General features: G+C 38.8%; 1 protein-coding gene across 6 annotated transcripts in view; it reads right to left on the bottom strand.

Annotated features, from left to right (window-relative positions):
* LOC127958659 (WD repeat and FYVE domain-containing protein 3) overlaps positions 1-13,281 on the bottom strand; it is a 78,173-nt gene that overhangs the window by 8,023 nt on the left and 56,869 nt on the right. For 4 of the 6 annotated variants that reach the window (XM_052557577.1, XM_052557574.1, XM_052557575.1 and 1 more), the window contains 23 exons: positions 12,942-13,076; positions 12,460-12,639; positions 12,116-12,349; positions 11,832-11,931; positions 11,652-11,687; positions 9,983-10,143; positions 8,871-9,100; positions 7,698-7,807; positions 7,355-7,537; positions 6,981-7,138; positions 6,523-6,600; positions 6,133-6,360; positions 4,019-4,187; positions 3,616-3,776; positions 3,170-3,318; positions 2,539-2,659; positions 2,343-2,428; positions 1,797-1,877; positions 1,653-1,707; positions 1,448-1,567; positions 1,157-1,274; positions 966-1,072; positions 68-221 (listed from right to left, as the gene is read on the bottom strand). In XM_052557577.1, the coding sequence (XP_052413537.1) occupies positions 68-221; positions 966-1,072; positions 1,157-1,274; positions 1,448-1,567; positions 1,653-1,707; positions 1,797-1,877; positions 2,343-2,428; positions 2,539-2,659; positions 3,170-3,318; positions 3,616-3,776; positions 4,019-4,187; positions 6,133-6,360; positions 6,523-6,600; positions 6,981-7,138; positions 7,355-7,537; positions 7,698-7,807; positions 8,871-9,100; positions 9,983-10,143; positions 11,652-11,687; positions 11,832-11,931; positions 12,116-12,349; positions 12,460-12,639; positions 12,942-13,076 (3,154 nt within the window). The remainder of the gene's footprint in view (positions 1-67; positions 222-965; positions 1,073-1,156; positions 1,275-1,447; positions 1,568-1,652; positions 1,708-1,796; positions 1,878-2,342; positions 2,429-2,538; positions 2,660-3,169; positions 3,319-3,615; positions 3,777-4,018; positions 4,188-6,132; positions 6,361-6,522; positions 6,601-6,980; positions 7,139-7,354; positions 7,538-7,697; positions 7,808-8,870; positions 9,101-9,982; positions 10,144-11,651; positions 11,688-11,831; positions 11,932-12,115; positions 12,350-12,459; positions 12,640-12,941; positions 13,077-13,281) is intronic. The other 2 variants (XM_052557576.1, XM_052557579.1) reach the window with 1 other exon arrangement.

The following is a 13,281-nucleotide window of genomic DNA, read 5'->3' as shown; positions in this document are numbered from 1 at the left end:
AAAAAAAGAGAGAAAGAGAGACTGTATGTAGTGTACAGATCAGGCTAGCTGTCAATCTCATCCTTACCAAGATCAAAGTTGTTGGAATTGAGCAGGAACTCAGGAAGGTAGAAGAACTCCGGAATGAGTTCCTTCACATCAGCCATGTTGTGTTTGGAAGCGGAGTGCCAAGCCTCTCGTACGCTGTGAAACATTCGGTCGGCCAGATCAAAATGTCCTCCCTAAAAACACAGAATGAAACTCACATATAACCAACAGCTAGATCAGCTGTTCGCACTAGGGATGATAACTATAAAGTTTTAATAATTGTTCTTGATTATATGAGAAAAGAAACGTCTACACCACAGATATAAAGGTACAGATTTTTACCCCCCCCAAGAGAACCAAGAGAAAACATTACCGTCTACAGCCACGAGAGGGTGCTCTATGTTGCTCAGTGCTCCTGTAGTCTACCACTGAAAACACAGAGCGCCCTCTCGTGGCTGTAAACGGTAATGTTTTCTCTCGGTGCTTGGTTCTAAATAAATGCAACTTAAAGTCCAGTGTGACTTATATATGTTTTTTTCCTCGTCACAACGTATTTTTGGACTGATGCGACTTTTACTTAGGTGCGAATGCTTGGAAACAGTAGCTTTGGTTGGGGGAAAAAACACTGTAAATATTTGCAAGGTTGCGGAAGATGCTATGCTTATTGTGAAGACAGCTGGTCTCCAGTCTGCTCTTCCACTTTTGTTTGTTCGTTTGGTTTTGACTGTAGATCATTTATTTAGTAACATTCACTGCAAAATATATTTCCAACAGCATAAAAATGGATGTTGAAGAATAAAAGAACAATGATAAGACTGCCCAGTTCTAGCAACATGAAGGTTTGTGGTAGGTAAGAACAACTTTAAACAACAAGCAAAACACTGAGTGAAGAGAAGAAAACGACAAATGAAGAAAAGAGCAGGCCATGTATGACTAACCTGAAGCCTGAGAAAGATTTGTGTGAAAGGCTCCATTCTGACCAGATATGAGGCCACAATCATTGCAGAGGAGTAATGAGTGCCATAATGATACGCTGGAGTCTCGCCTGGGAAGAAACAAAAACAGGTTTAAAAAGTCTCAGCTTAACACACACATGCTAACAGATCACCGACAGGGGTCTCTAACCCACCACTAGGATCCTCCCAGTCTTTGAATCTTTTCTTGTACTGGATCAGTCTGTCATCTGTCTGAGCTCCCATGGGTTTGGATAAGTTTCGGAATGTCTTTGGATTGTTGAGGTCCAGTTCCTGTGGAATAAATCAAGATTTTTACCTTGGAAAAGAAACGACACTTAACTGATACTAATTCCCCAAACAGAATGACATCTGCTGACTGAAGACCTGCCTTTTGAAACACTGCAGTTCTCAACATTTTGTGCTTTAGAACGTATTACAAGGAACGGTCAAAAACAAGTTTGTACCTCAGAGTCAAAGTCGGCCAGGATCCACGGAAAGACGGGATACTGCATCAGGTCATTATATGACCTGCCAGCCAGTGTGTTGAGATGCATCAAATACTGGAAATTACTGATTTCACCTCTCTGTAAATAAAAGAGTCTTTCATAAGCAACACTGAACAAGAGAACATAACAAACCGACAAAAACATTAAAGTGACGATACCGCACCTCCCATCTTTGGGTCACTGACTTCTCGCCGACCAGTGTACTGAGAAGACCCGACCTATTTACCAAGAAACATGTTTATTTGAATACATTTGGTAAATAAACTCTAAATTCACTTCGTAATCTTGTGATGTGAGGGTAACATACCCTTGTTCCACACTGGTGTTGGGACGTTGCCCAGAGACAGATTCTGAGCTGTCGGCTAGTGAAGGAACGACGGCCAGGAACCTAGAAAACATGATTTGGCTGTGTGTAACCAAGTATTTTTCTGAGGTTCTTCAATTAAATTACTATTAAAAAACTTTTTTTTTTTTTTTTTTTTAAGCAAGAATGCATTCAAATGATTGTATGAGTTAATTTCTTATGTTATGATATTATGAAAAATCTTGTGTGTTCAACAAAAGAAACTCATAAAGTCTGTGTATGAAAGTGTGGTACACCTGCTCTAATAAAGTCAAATTTGCTGCCTAAATGGGGAGCTGCAGTGCATGGCAGTATCTGAGAAAATGTCTGAGGAATTGATTTAGATTGTCACCCTTTTCAATTCTTAATTGCAGAGTGTGACAACATTTAACAGAAGAGAACAAGATTTCATCTAAAACTGTCAGAAAGTGTGACATCCACAAGCAAAACAGAGCTGTTTTGTCCCAGTGAGTGGGATGCAGCCTTAAAAGGCATCAGGGTTTACAATACCTTTGATACACTTTGTTCCGGACTCCTTTTTGGAAAGCCAACAAATAATTTCTTCCATCTCCGGAAAACACTTCTACTGCCATGGGCTGTGATGAAGACAACAAAGCATAACTTCAATATTGCCATTAACATGAAAGCTGCCCAGTGTGTTATCTGGGTCCATCAAAGAATCGAGCCAAGCGGTTTGTTTGCACACCTGAAGCAAGTAGCGACGTTTGTGCACCTCTCTGATGTCTTCATAAGCGAAGATGCTACAGGTTCTTTTCAGCTGGCTCTTGCTCTGCCGGGCCCCTCGGGGGATGATAGGCTCATGCATACTGCAAACGTCACAAAAACAAGCAGCGTATAGACCCAGTGCAACCACTAAAACAGTTCTCAACCAGGGGGGTCTCGGCGAAATGACTTGCATTATAAAGCCAATTATCATCAATATATTATACACAATGAATTTTCAGTTTCTAAACAGTTTCTTTTTTCTATATATATATATATATATATATATATATATATATATATATATATATATATATATATATATATATTTTTTTTTTTTTAAAGGTAACAGATGTGTCACAATTATAAGATATAGAAAAAGAATAATAGAATGAATTATAGATTGAACAAAAGAATGACAGATAGATCAAACAAATGGTAGAAAGATATATAGAATAGCTAAATGGTAGATAGAATGTATGACCGATAAATAGATGGAGAACAATAGAATGACAGAACAAAAGGCAGAGAGAAAGACAGATACCAGATGATCTGCTAGAAATAAGTCTTTCAAATTTTTTTTGAAGGGCAGAATCCAGAATATAAATTCTTACTTTGCAGGGAGTGTCTCGATGTCTCTAATCTCTCTGGTGACTGTCATGGTGAAGCCGTCAATCACATAGAAATGTTCTTTCCCAAATAGGAGCAGCCCTTCACTGGTGTCCAGACCTTGAACTCGAGCACAGCGGTACATGTGCTGGATCTATCCCAACACACACAGCAAACACATTCTCAGTACGTTTTATATCAGTTAGTTCAAATTCAAAAAGCAAAATAAACCTAATCATCCAACCAGACAGATATGACTAATTATTTCCCTCATACTGATCGAGGATAATGCACTGTTAGAACAGTAGTGATCAATATAAAGCTTCAGATTAGAAAGCTTTCACCCAAGTTTCCAAAGCCTGATTGTTGCGTTGACAACAGTGGCTGGCAGTAAAAGCAGCTGCAGTTGTTAAACAGTGTGATGAGGATGTGACCGTGGTGTGCTGCAGACCTTCTCTCCCTCCTCCAGCAGGCGGAGCAGCGTGGTGTTGTCAGTTTTCTGCTCCTCGTCCATAGCTCCTGACTCCAGCAACTCCTGCAGCTGGTCTTGACTGTCCTCATCAGCTCCATCCGCTGTAGAGCGGGACCGCTTTAAAGGGGCCTTAACCAGACCTAAAACACAACACGGCACACTGAGTTAAATCCATAATCACATGTTTATTAGTTAAAACCGATAAAGAGTGAGATCATTCAGAAGCCAGTTTTGTCCATTTCTAGTCTAAAGTTCATTTCTAGTTACTAGTAGTTCATTTTTGAAAAAGGGAGAGAAAAAAATCACTGTTTTAATAATAGTAGTAGTAGTTTTAGTAGTTTCACTGTATCAAGTAATGCAGAACATTTATTGTTAAAATGACCTTTGACCCTTGCGATGGTGTCCTCTCCATGTTCAGGCTCCTGCTGTGTGGTCTCTCCCTCTGTGTTCTGCTCTATGGAGTGCTGATACATCCCCGGGTTCCCTGACAGCAGCCGCATGTAATACTCCTTACTGTCATAGCTTATCGCTCGTCTGTAACGCGCCGGTTTCTGGAAGGATTGAAGTTTAATTAAGTCCTCGTTAACTCTTCTTTATATTAGTCATGATGAAAATGACTTTATTAAGAATACAATCTTGGAAGTCAATAGCTATGTTTCCATCCACTTATATTTATGCACATTTTGGATTATCGCATAAAATAAATGCTGCATGGAAATGCCATGATGCGCATAAATTCTAAAAATGTGCATAAAAAATGCACTGAGTAGGACCAACTTTTTATCCAATAAGAAAACATTTGCATAAACTGTGATGGTAATACATTTACCGAATAAATTCCACAATGCGCACTGAAAAAGTCATGTGACTATGAGACTGGATAACTTGACTAACCAGCGACCGATCTCGCTCACAACTTCTATATTTTGTTTTGAATGTTCTGGAAAGTCTATCATCAAAGTATTATGTATAATTACAGTCTTACATGACTGTGTTCCCAAACAGCAGACATCTACCTCTAAAAGCAATGTCCACATATATTGTGTTACCTCTGCTCTCTCTCTCTAAATTGCAAGTAATTTATTACATATGAAAATTATTATATTCAGTGGCTTTTCCTAGTTTTTTTTTTTTTTTTTTTGAGTTATTCAGTGCCAGTGGGACGTTTTGGTTCTCTTTGACTCGTTGGATGGAAATGGTGCTTTATTCGCAAGGTTTAATGCAATATTACAGGTTTTATGCAATATTCAAGTTCTGTGCATAAGTAAAAATTGCATCTTTGGATGGAAACAGCTATTGACAGCAAGAGGAAACCAGTCAGAGGCATGCAAACACAGTTTAGACTCAGCACAGACGTGTTAATCACTCCTTGAGAAAATCCCATGCTGACAACTCACATATAGTTTATAATTCATATCTAAACAAAATTAATATTCACCCCACACTGAAAATGTTAAGCATTTAAGAAAACAGAAAAACAACCTGCATGGTCATGCTGTATATAAAATTTCTACTAAAATATCTATATACAAAGATATATCTACATCTAGGAAAGTGAAATGTATAATTTCCAAACAACTGGCAACAGAAAACAGAACTGTGGTCTGTTTGTTTGAGCGGCCAACTGGACTCAACCAATGAAGGGGGTTTAGAGCATGTCTACTGTATCTGTTTGCTGAACAATGGAAGCTGTGTAAAGTATGTGGAATGGTCTTTATTTTTGCAGTTCTGTTTGGTGCCTACAACATGAATACCAATAATAAGTGAGTTATAACAGTAGCATGCAACATTCTTGTCTGAATATTGTCCCACTTCACATTCTATAATATGGATAACAAGGGATTAGCAAATGGGAGGGATGGAGCTGTACTAAACCTATTTTTCTAGAGGTCTCCTTGTGTATGAAATATTTACAACAGGAATGACAGCAGAGAAAACATCTCCAAACAGCGTTTTAAGCATTCTGTGGATGTGTCAATCCACATATGCCTCCTCATCATGTGACGAGACAAATGCAGAAGGTCTGGGACATTTATTTTACACTTAATGCTGCAATGCAGATGTTTAAGTGGGAAAAGCAAGACCGTAGTTTAGGCACACTTCAGTTTGTACCTGGACTGGTATGTTAACCATTGCGCCCATTAATGGCACCTGTGATTGATTCTGAAAAGGGAAAAATGCATTGTGTTTGCATTTCAGGCTTCTTATGTGAAGTCATTGCCATCATATGGCTAATGCTGGCAATTAAAGTTCGAGAGTTTACAAAAGATCCATTGAGAGAAGATTATCAACCATTAGTGCTACACACATGCTGATTTTCAATGAGACTATAGGCAAATTCAATAGACTTGTTTCAGTTAATGGGGTAAAATAAGGTTAAAGGAAATTATGTTTTATTAATTAAGTTTATTATCTATTTCGGAAAGCCAGAATTTGTTAATATACAATACTTAACATCCTTTAAACTGAAAAATTACAAGAAAAAGGAACACCAACCTGAGTGCTTGTGTTGGGTTCAGGATCAGGCACATAGGGATAATGGATGTAAAACATGTCGTTCCGAACCATCTTCTTCCTCATTCTGCAGGGTCCCTCAGTCATGTCCAACTGAAACTTGTCCAGGTGGGAGCCAATAGGAGGCCCCCAGAGGCCCCTCTCACGAAGCAGCTCATATTCAATCCCTGCCCACTCATCCATCACATATTTCAGTGCATTCTGCTGTCTCTGTGAGAAAACAAATGCATATTTGCATCAAAATAATTTTCGTAGAATTCATTCCACTATGAACAGAACTTGGAAAACATTATTTAGTGATCCCTCAATTTAAAAGATTTCAGCAATTATTATAATTCTTAAAGTTTCATATGTTTGAAATTGAAGGGTTACCTCTTGATGCTCCTTGTACTGCATTGCTACCAAGTCCCGGACCACAGCAATGTGCGTGAACATCCACTGAAAGGTCTCCTGTGGGCAGTCACAATAAAATTCCATAAGATCAGCTGTGAAAAGTAAACATTACAAACATACGATACTAACACAGCATAACACAAACATAAATTGTACAACAAAGTCACTCACATTAAACAGACTCACTCAAATGCCAAAAGCCTTTAAGTTCCCTTTAAAAAGGTTTTAAAATTAGCAAATGATGTACAATCATCAAGCTCAAGAGAAAGGTACAGTTTTAAATCATCAACATACAAATTATAATTTATATTTTATTGACTAAAGATTGACCCTAAAAGCAACATGTATAACAAAAATGGGGTCGGACCAAGAATCGATCCCTGTGGAACACCCTAAGAAATAGATATCGGTCTAGATAGATGCATTTTGACAGTTACCTGTGCAGAAAGATTGTTCTTGTTCATTCCACTTTCCTTCTTGCTGCGACGGGAACCAGTAAGTTTGGACAGACCAAAGCCACTGCTGACTCGAGACAGTTTGGACTGATTCGTTGGGGCAACGGTCTCGCCCCTGCTGATGCATTTCTTCTCATGGACTATAAGCAAAACAGAGAAGGTTCAGCAGCACAGTAAGAGAAAGGAGAGTATAAGGAAACTGCTAAAATATTTAACAAGAAGAAATTAGCAGAGTGACAAAGATACAGGAAAGAGTGTGAAAGCAACAAGCTGCTAATATTTAACTCTATGGTAGAATCTGAATGTGATGTATTTATAAAGTAAAAATTTAAGTTGTGACTGCATGTTTTCCTCACCCAGATGGTTCTGCCAGCTTTTAGCAGCAGGTTCCTCTAAAGCAGGTCGAGCAGTGGCGATGTCCACATGTCCTCGATCATTGACTGGTAGAGACACTTTAAAAATGTCCTCCAGCATTTGCCGCTTACTGTGCATGAGCTCTGTCCACACACGATTCACGGCCTTGAGCAACAACTGACGACCTGACAAACACACACACACACACCAAAAAGGACAGAGTAAGTTTGATGGTAATAATGGTCTTTATGAGGGTTTGTGAAGCACTTTAAATATTAAAACTGTATACTTAAATACACCACACACTCGCTTGCAAAGATGTCATAAAAAGAGAAAAAGAACAACCTTCGCTAACATCCTGGCTCTGGACATTGTCCGACTCATTCTCAGAAGGAACCGCGACATGCCAGGTGGTCATTCTGGCCTCCGCCTCCAAACCAAACCCCTCCACACTACTGTAAGGGAACATGAAAGTGACGTTGACCTGTGACACAGTGATACAGCACACCATTCTCATACATTTTTGGGCAGTGCTTTATTTGTGCTGCACCATGTGAACATTCTCCAGTCAGTCAATATTATAAGCTTGAATGCTAGAAGACAAACAGCAAGAATAATGAACTATAATTTCAGCACATCAGTCACTGAAAATCAAATCAGTTGAAGTTATTGATCTTTCTGTATCAGCAAAGCGCAGAGACTCAGAGAAGCAGCACTACACACTAATGTGATTCTGCTCACGGTCTCTGAGCCGCTCTCATTTCTCAGTCTCTCTGAAGCCAAACTTCTGAGTCAGCCTGGATACAGAGCCATGACAACATAAACCTCCTCCTCATGTCTCTCACAGTGACTCAGAACAGCAGAAGCGCACAATCACAAACAATCCTAAGACTGTGAACAGGAATTATTCATTTTTCACTGCATAAACCCATTCCCATCTATCTTTCCATCTAAATGTATTTTATTTTATTTTTTACTGCGCATATACAGTAGTCTATGCATCCATCTAAATGTACTTATTTCAGAGCGCAAAAATAACTATCCATGTAAATGTATTTCACACCTCATAAATGTGACCCTGGACCATAGAACCAGTCATAAGTAGCACAGGTATATTTATAGCAATAACCAACAACACATTGTCTGGGTCAAAAATATAGATTTTTCTCCTATGCCAAAAATCATTTCTTCTATGCCATTAAGTAAAGATCATGTTCCATGAAGATATTTTGCAAATTTACTACTTTAAATATATCAAAACTGAATTTTTGATTTCCACATATGTCTATCTACCCATCTATCTAAATGTGTATGTATTTACCTATTCATTCATTTCACACCTTTTTTTTTTAGAATCAGTCTGCATGTCAAATGGAAAACATATCTCAAAAGACTTAAGAGAATCTATCCATCCCTGTACCCTAAAACCAAACGTCAACATCTGGATACTCTACATTCATAAACCCTTGTTTTTATGTGCAGTGCTTGAAAGCATTATACCACCTCTGTTTCTCTCACCTCCCGGTATGCAGGCTGATCAAGCAGTGGGCCAGGCAAGTCACAAACTCCTGGTCATGGTTGCCGGGACCCAGCACGAGGTTTCGGTTTACCGTCAACACACGTAGTGAATCCAGCAGGGTGACCTGTTGCGGGACCGTTTTGTGTGGTCGTGAGAGCTGGTAGAGGATTGTTCGGTTCAGACAATGGTAGATTGAGTCCAGAGACAAACCCTGTGATCGCCGTTTGGACTGATGTGTGACAAAAAAAAAAAAAAAAGAAAGAAAGGGAGATTTGTTGAGAAACAACCAGTCACGCAAGTCACATAGTAATGCTAAATAAGTCTTGCACATGAGGAATGTCAGAGAGAGAGAGAGAGAGAGAGAGAGAGAATTGTACAACTAACAGAAATGTGTAATAAAATAACAGTAAAATAATTTATACGTAATAACTGAATTACATTGTGGGTCTTTGTGGTCTTTGTTTAATGTTTGCTAGCTAAATAATTTTTGCAATATTTAGTGAAACGTTTAGTGTGAGATTGTTTAAATCCCATTTTAAAAAGATAACTGTGGTTGCTATGATTGCTTATAATTTGCTTTTAACTGCATTTAAATTTTTAACATTACTCCCATTTAAAAGCTTGGGTTGAGTTCAAGTCTCTTATAGTTTCCAAGGCTGCTTTTATTTGATTAAAAACAAAGTAAAAACTGTCAAATATTATTACAATTTAAAATAATATATTTAGGTCAATTAAATGTAATTTATTCCTGTGATGGTAAAGCTGATTTTCAGCAGGTAACCATCTCATATGGTAGTCAAACATTTCTTGTTTGTGCTTGATATTTTGTGGGCACCATGAAACATTTACAGTATTAGGATTCTTTAATGGTCAGAAAGTTATATTCTAATATTTTGTAGCATATATTTAAGCATTTATATTTTATATTTGTATGCACTGTTCATGATTAAAATGACAAACTAGAAAATATACACTCAAAACAATATATAGCAAGACCACTTCCTAATTATTCAGGGACACTATGACTTTGGGGACAAGTGTGCTTGTTTTGATGTAGGTGGTGTGAAAGCATAATTGGCGTTTAAGTGGGGAACCTCTGACGTGATCTCACCTGGGTGATCAGCTGAACTATGAAATCCACCACGAGCTTGGACTCTTTGTTGAACATGCCCTGCCAAAGCTTATCCACCACACGCTGTGTGAAGTAAAACACATTGTTGACCAGGATCTGGTAACTTCCTCCTGTCGTTATTGGCAATGATGCTTCCTCACCTGTTGGAGGACAAAGCCACACACATGAAAGATTTGTAATTTTAGTTTATATTCTGAACATTCTGTTGATCAACAGACTTTAAAGGGTTAGTTTAGCCAAATTTTTTAATTGTGTCATTAATAACTTACCCTCATGTTGTTCCAAACCCGTAAGACCTCTGTTAATCTTTGGAACACAGTTTAAGATATTTTAGATTTAGTCCGAGAGCTCTCAGTCCCTCCATTGAAACTGTGGGAACGGTCTACTATCCATGTCCAGAAAGGTAAGAAAATCATCATCAAAGTAGTCCTCGTTCATGAGTCAAGAACCGGTTGCATCGGTTTTCGGATCACAAGTACTTCTTTCGGACAGTTCGATTCGATTCAATAAACCGGTTGAAGAAAACAGTTCACCGGTTCTTTTGCGCTCGATGTAATGGTGTCATTTGTGATGATTGCCCTTGATTCAAGCCTTCTGTTTACCTGGGCTCATAACATTAGCACAGAATCAGTTCAGAATCAATCACCAAAAGAATCAGTGCAGTTCAGACGCTCTGTGTGTCGGACTGCTTCACGCTGAATCACACATGCGCAGTATCATCAGCTCCTCGGTTCACGTATCGGACGCGTCTGACAGAAACGGTTCTTGACTCGTGAACGAGTCAGTCTTTTTTTTCGTTATCTGGCTCGGCTCAGTGTTCATCTTCAGTTCTCTCTTCACAGCAGTTCAGTCAGTGTACTGTTTGAGTACATGAATTACTCTGGGATATTAGTTTGTTTGAACTCAGAGGGAGTGTTTAAAAAAGTAAAAAGTAATTTGTGGATTAATGCATATTGGAGACGCGAACCGTTTAAAACGATTCAGTTTGATTTGGTGAACTGAGATCCAAAAAGATCCGGTTACATCGAATGATTCGTTTGCGAACCAGATATGACAAACTGCTTTGTTTTGAACTCTCTCGCAGCAGACACGGAAGAGAAGACAATGATTAATAAAATCGTAGTTTTTGCTATTTTTGGACCAAAATGTATTTTCAATGCTTCAAAAAATTCTAACTGACCCTCTGATGTCACATGGACTACTTTGATGATGTTTTTCTGACCTTTCTGGACATGGATAGTAGACCGTTCACACAGTTTCAATGGAGGGACTGAGAGCTCTTGGACTAAATCTAAAATATCATAAATAAATGTATGCATTTTAAAAATGTATGCATTTAACAGGCGCTTTTATCCAAAGCGACTTACAGTGCATTCAGGCTATCATTTTTTACCCATCATGTGTTCCCGGGGAATCGAATCCCCAACCTTGCGCTTTATAACGCAATGCTCTACCAATTGAACTAAAGGTACACAAAAAAAAAACACAACACTTAAAAGATAAACTGAGGTCTTACGGGTCTGGAACAACATAAGGGTAGGCTATAAATGACATAATTTTTATATTTGGCTGAACTAAACGTTTAAGGGACATCAGGGAAATTTAGATCAAAAACATTGAGAACCACTAAAATATGGTCATGTCTTACCATGCCATGAAAGTTTTTGCATATATTGTGCCTGATCTACATTGACATAAAAAAAAAAAAAAAACACACACACACACAATTTGGAAGAAAATGAGACTGAGTTAATGACAACATTTTCATTTTTGGGTACATTACTGATCAATTCCCTGAGCTAAATCTGATGATTGGGATGCAACTAACCCAGCAGAACATCTGCTGCCAGAAGCTGCTCCATCACACTGTCCAGGATGTATGTCTGAAACTCTTTCTGCTGGGTCCTGGTGGAGCGCTCTGGTGAGGCCTGAGGACACAGAGCAAAGTTAGCGTTCCTGTCCACTCCCACATTAGCTTCTAATAAGCTGCATGCAAAACACTGCAGGATGCTAGAAAAGAAAGCCAGGATGAAAGGGACTGAGATTCTGTAGCTTCACGCAACATCACTCACAAATGAAACTTAATGATGTAGACATTCAAGATGTTCTCACCTCTAGCAGAAGATCAATGATGGGCGTCTGTTTGCTGGCAGGTGTCATGCACAGGTTGTCCATGATGAGGACCCTCATGAAGTCAAAGACATACTTCTTGGCTGGGTGGTTGGTCAAGTAGGTTTTATTGCCTACATTACAGTATTCTGACTGGCTACGGTTCATGCCTGTATCCGTCACAAAGGCTTTGAACTCTTCTGTGGGTGAGCTTGCTTCATCATCCAAATCACTCACCTGAGGAAAACGAGACAGTTTTTCATCACACAACCAACTTCAACTGAGACTGAAAAATCAAAAGGACAAATTCCCAGTTAGAATAACAAACAAAGAGAACAATAGTGTACCATCTCAGAGTAAGGCCGTATATTGAAGGGGAAAACCGTAGCAGCAAGTGTACACAGGAAGTCCGGGCTGTGCCACATGTGTGCCAGATCTGAGATGTTGTGATAGAGGTAACGGAAAAACTGCATGAGAGTGATGGGATATTCTCTCAGCCAGGAACCCTCCTCCTCTGACTGCCAAGGCTGTGGGTTAGATAGAGAGTAATTTCAGCTCCTGTGGTCTGAGGGTCTGTAGTCATGAGAATAACTTGCATTTCTTAGTATCTGCAGTGAAACCAATTCATCGTAACATAATACCATTTTAACCTTTTATTTTTCACTTTGAGCACCAGTTTGTCACTAATTTCCCATTTCATTCAGAATTTTTCATCAGCTGTAGTACAAAACCTTTGATAAACTACCAAATGACGAGTGGAGAAATCATCCCAATGCCAGCAGTTGCTCCTGGGGTGTATATTTCTAAAGCAGGAAGCTTGGAGACTCACCAGGTTGAGCATGCTGCGCAGCATTGCCAGTAGCAGGAACGCTGCTTCAGTACACATGTTGTGAATGGAGCCCACCACAGAAGCACTGGAAGCTGGGACGCCAAATATAGTCGTCCAGATAGAGTCCAGGTCAAACTGTGTGAGGAGATGGGTACAATGCAATAGTAACTAATTCATTCATAATTATTATTAAATGTATATTATACAAGTTATTAAATTGTATTAAGTTATTATGAAATCATAGTATTACTAAATTACATTTAATGTAATACATTTAATTCAATAATAAATACTCAATGATTTTGCAGTTGGTGGCAAGCACTAGAATGCTCTCACAGGA

Source organism: Carassius gibelio, chromosome B5 (assembly GCF_023724105.1).
Source record: "Carassius gibelio isolate Cgi1373 ecotype wild population from Czech Republic chromosome B5, carGib1.2-hapl.c, whole genome shotgun sequence".
NCBI classification, from domain to species: domain Eukaryota; kingdom Metazoa; phylum Chordata; class Actinopteri; order Cypriniformes; family Cyprinidae; genus Carassius; species Carassius gibelio.
The sequence above is the reverse complement of the archived record's forward strand: the minus strand, read 5'-3'. Positions and strand labels throughout refer to the sequence as shown.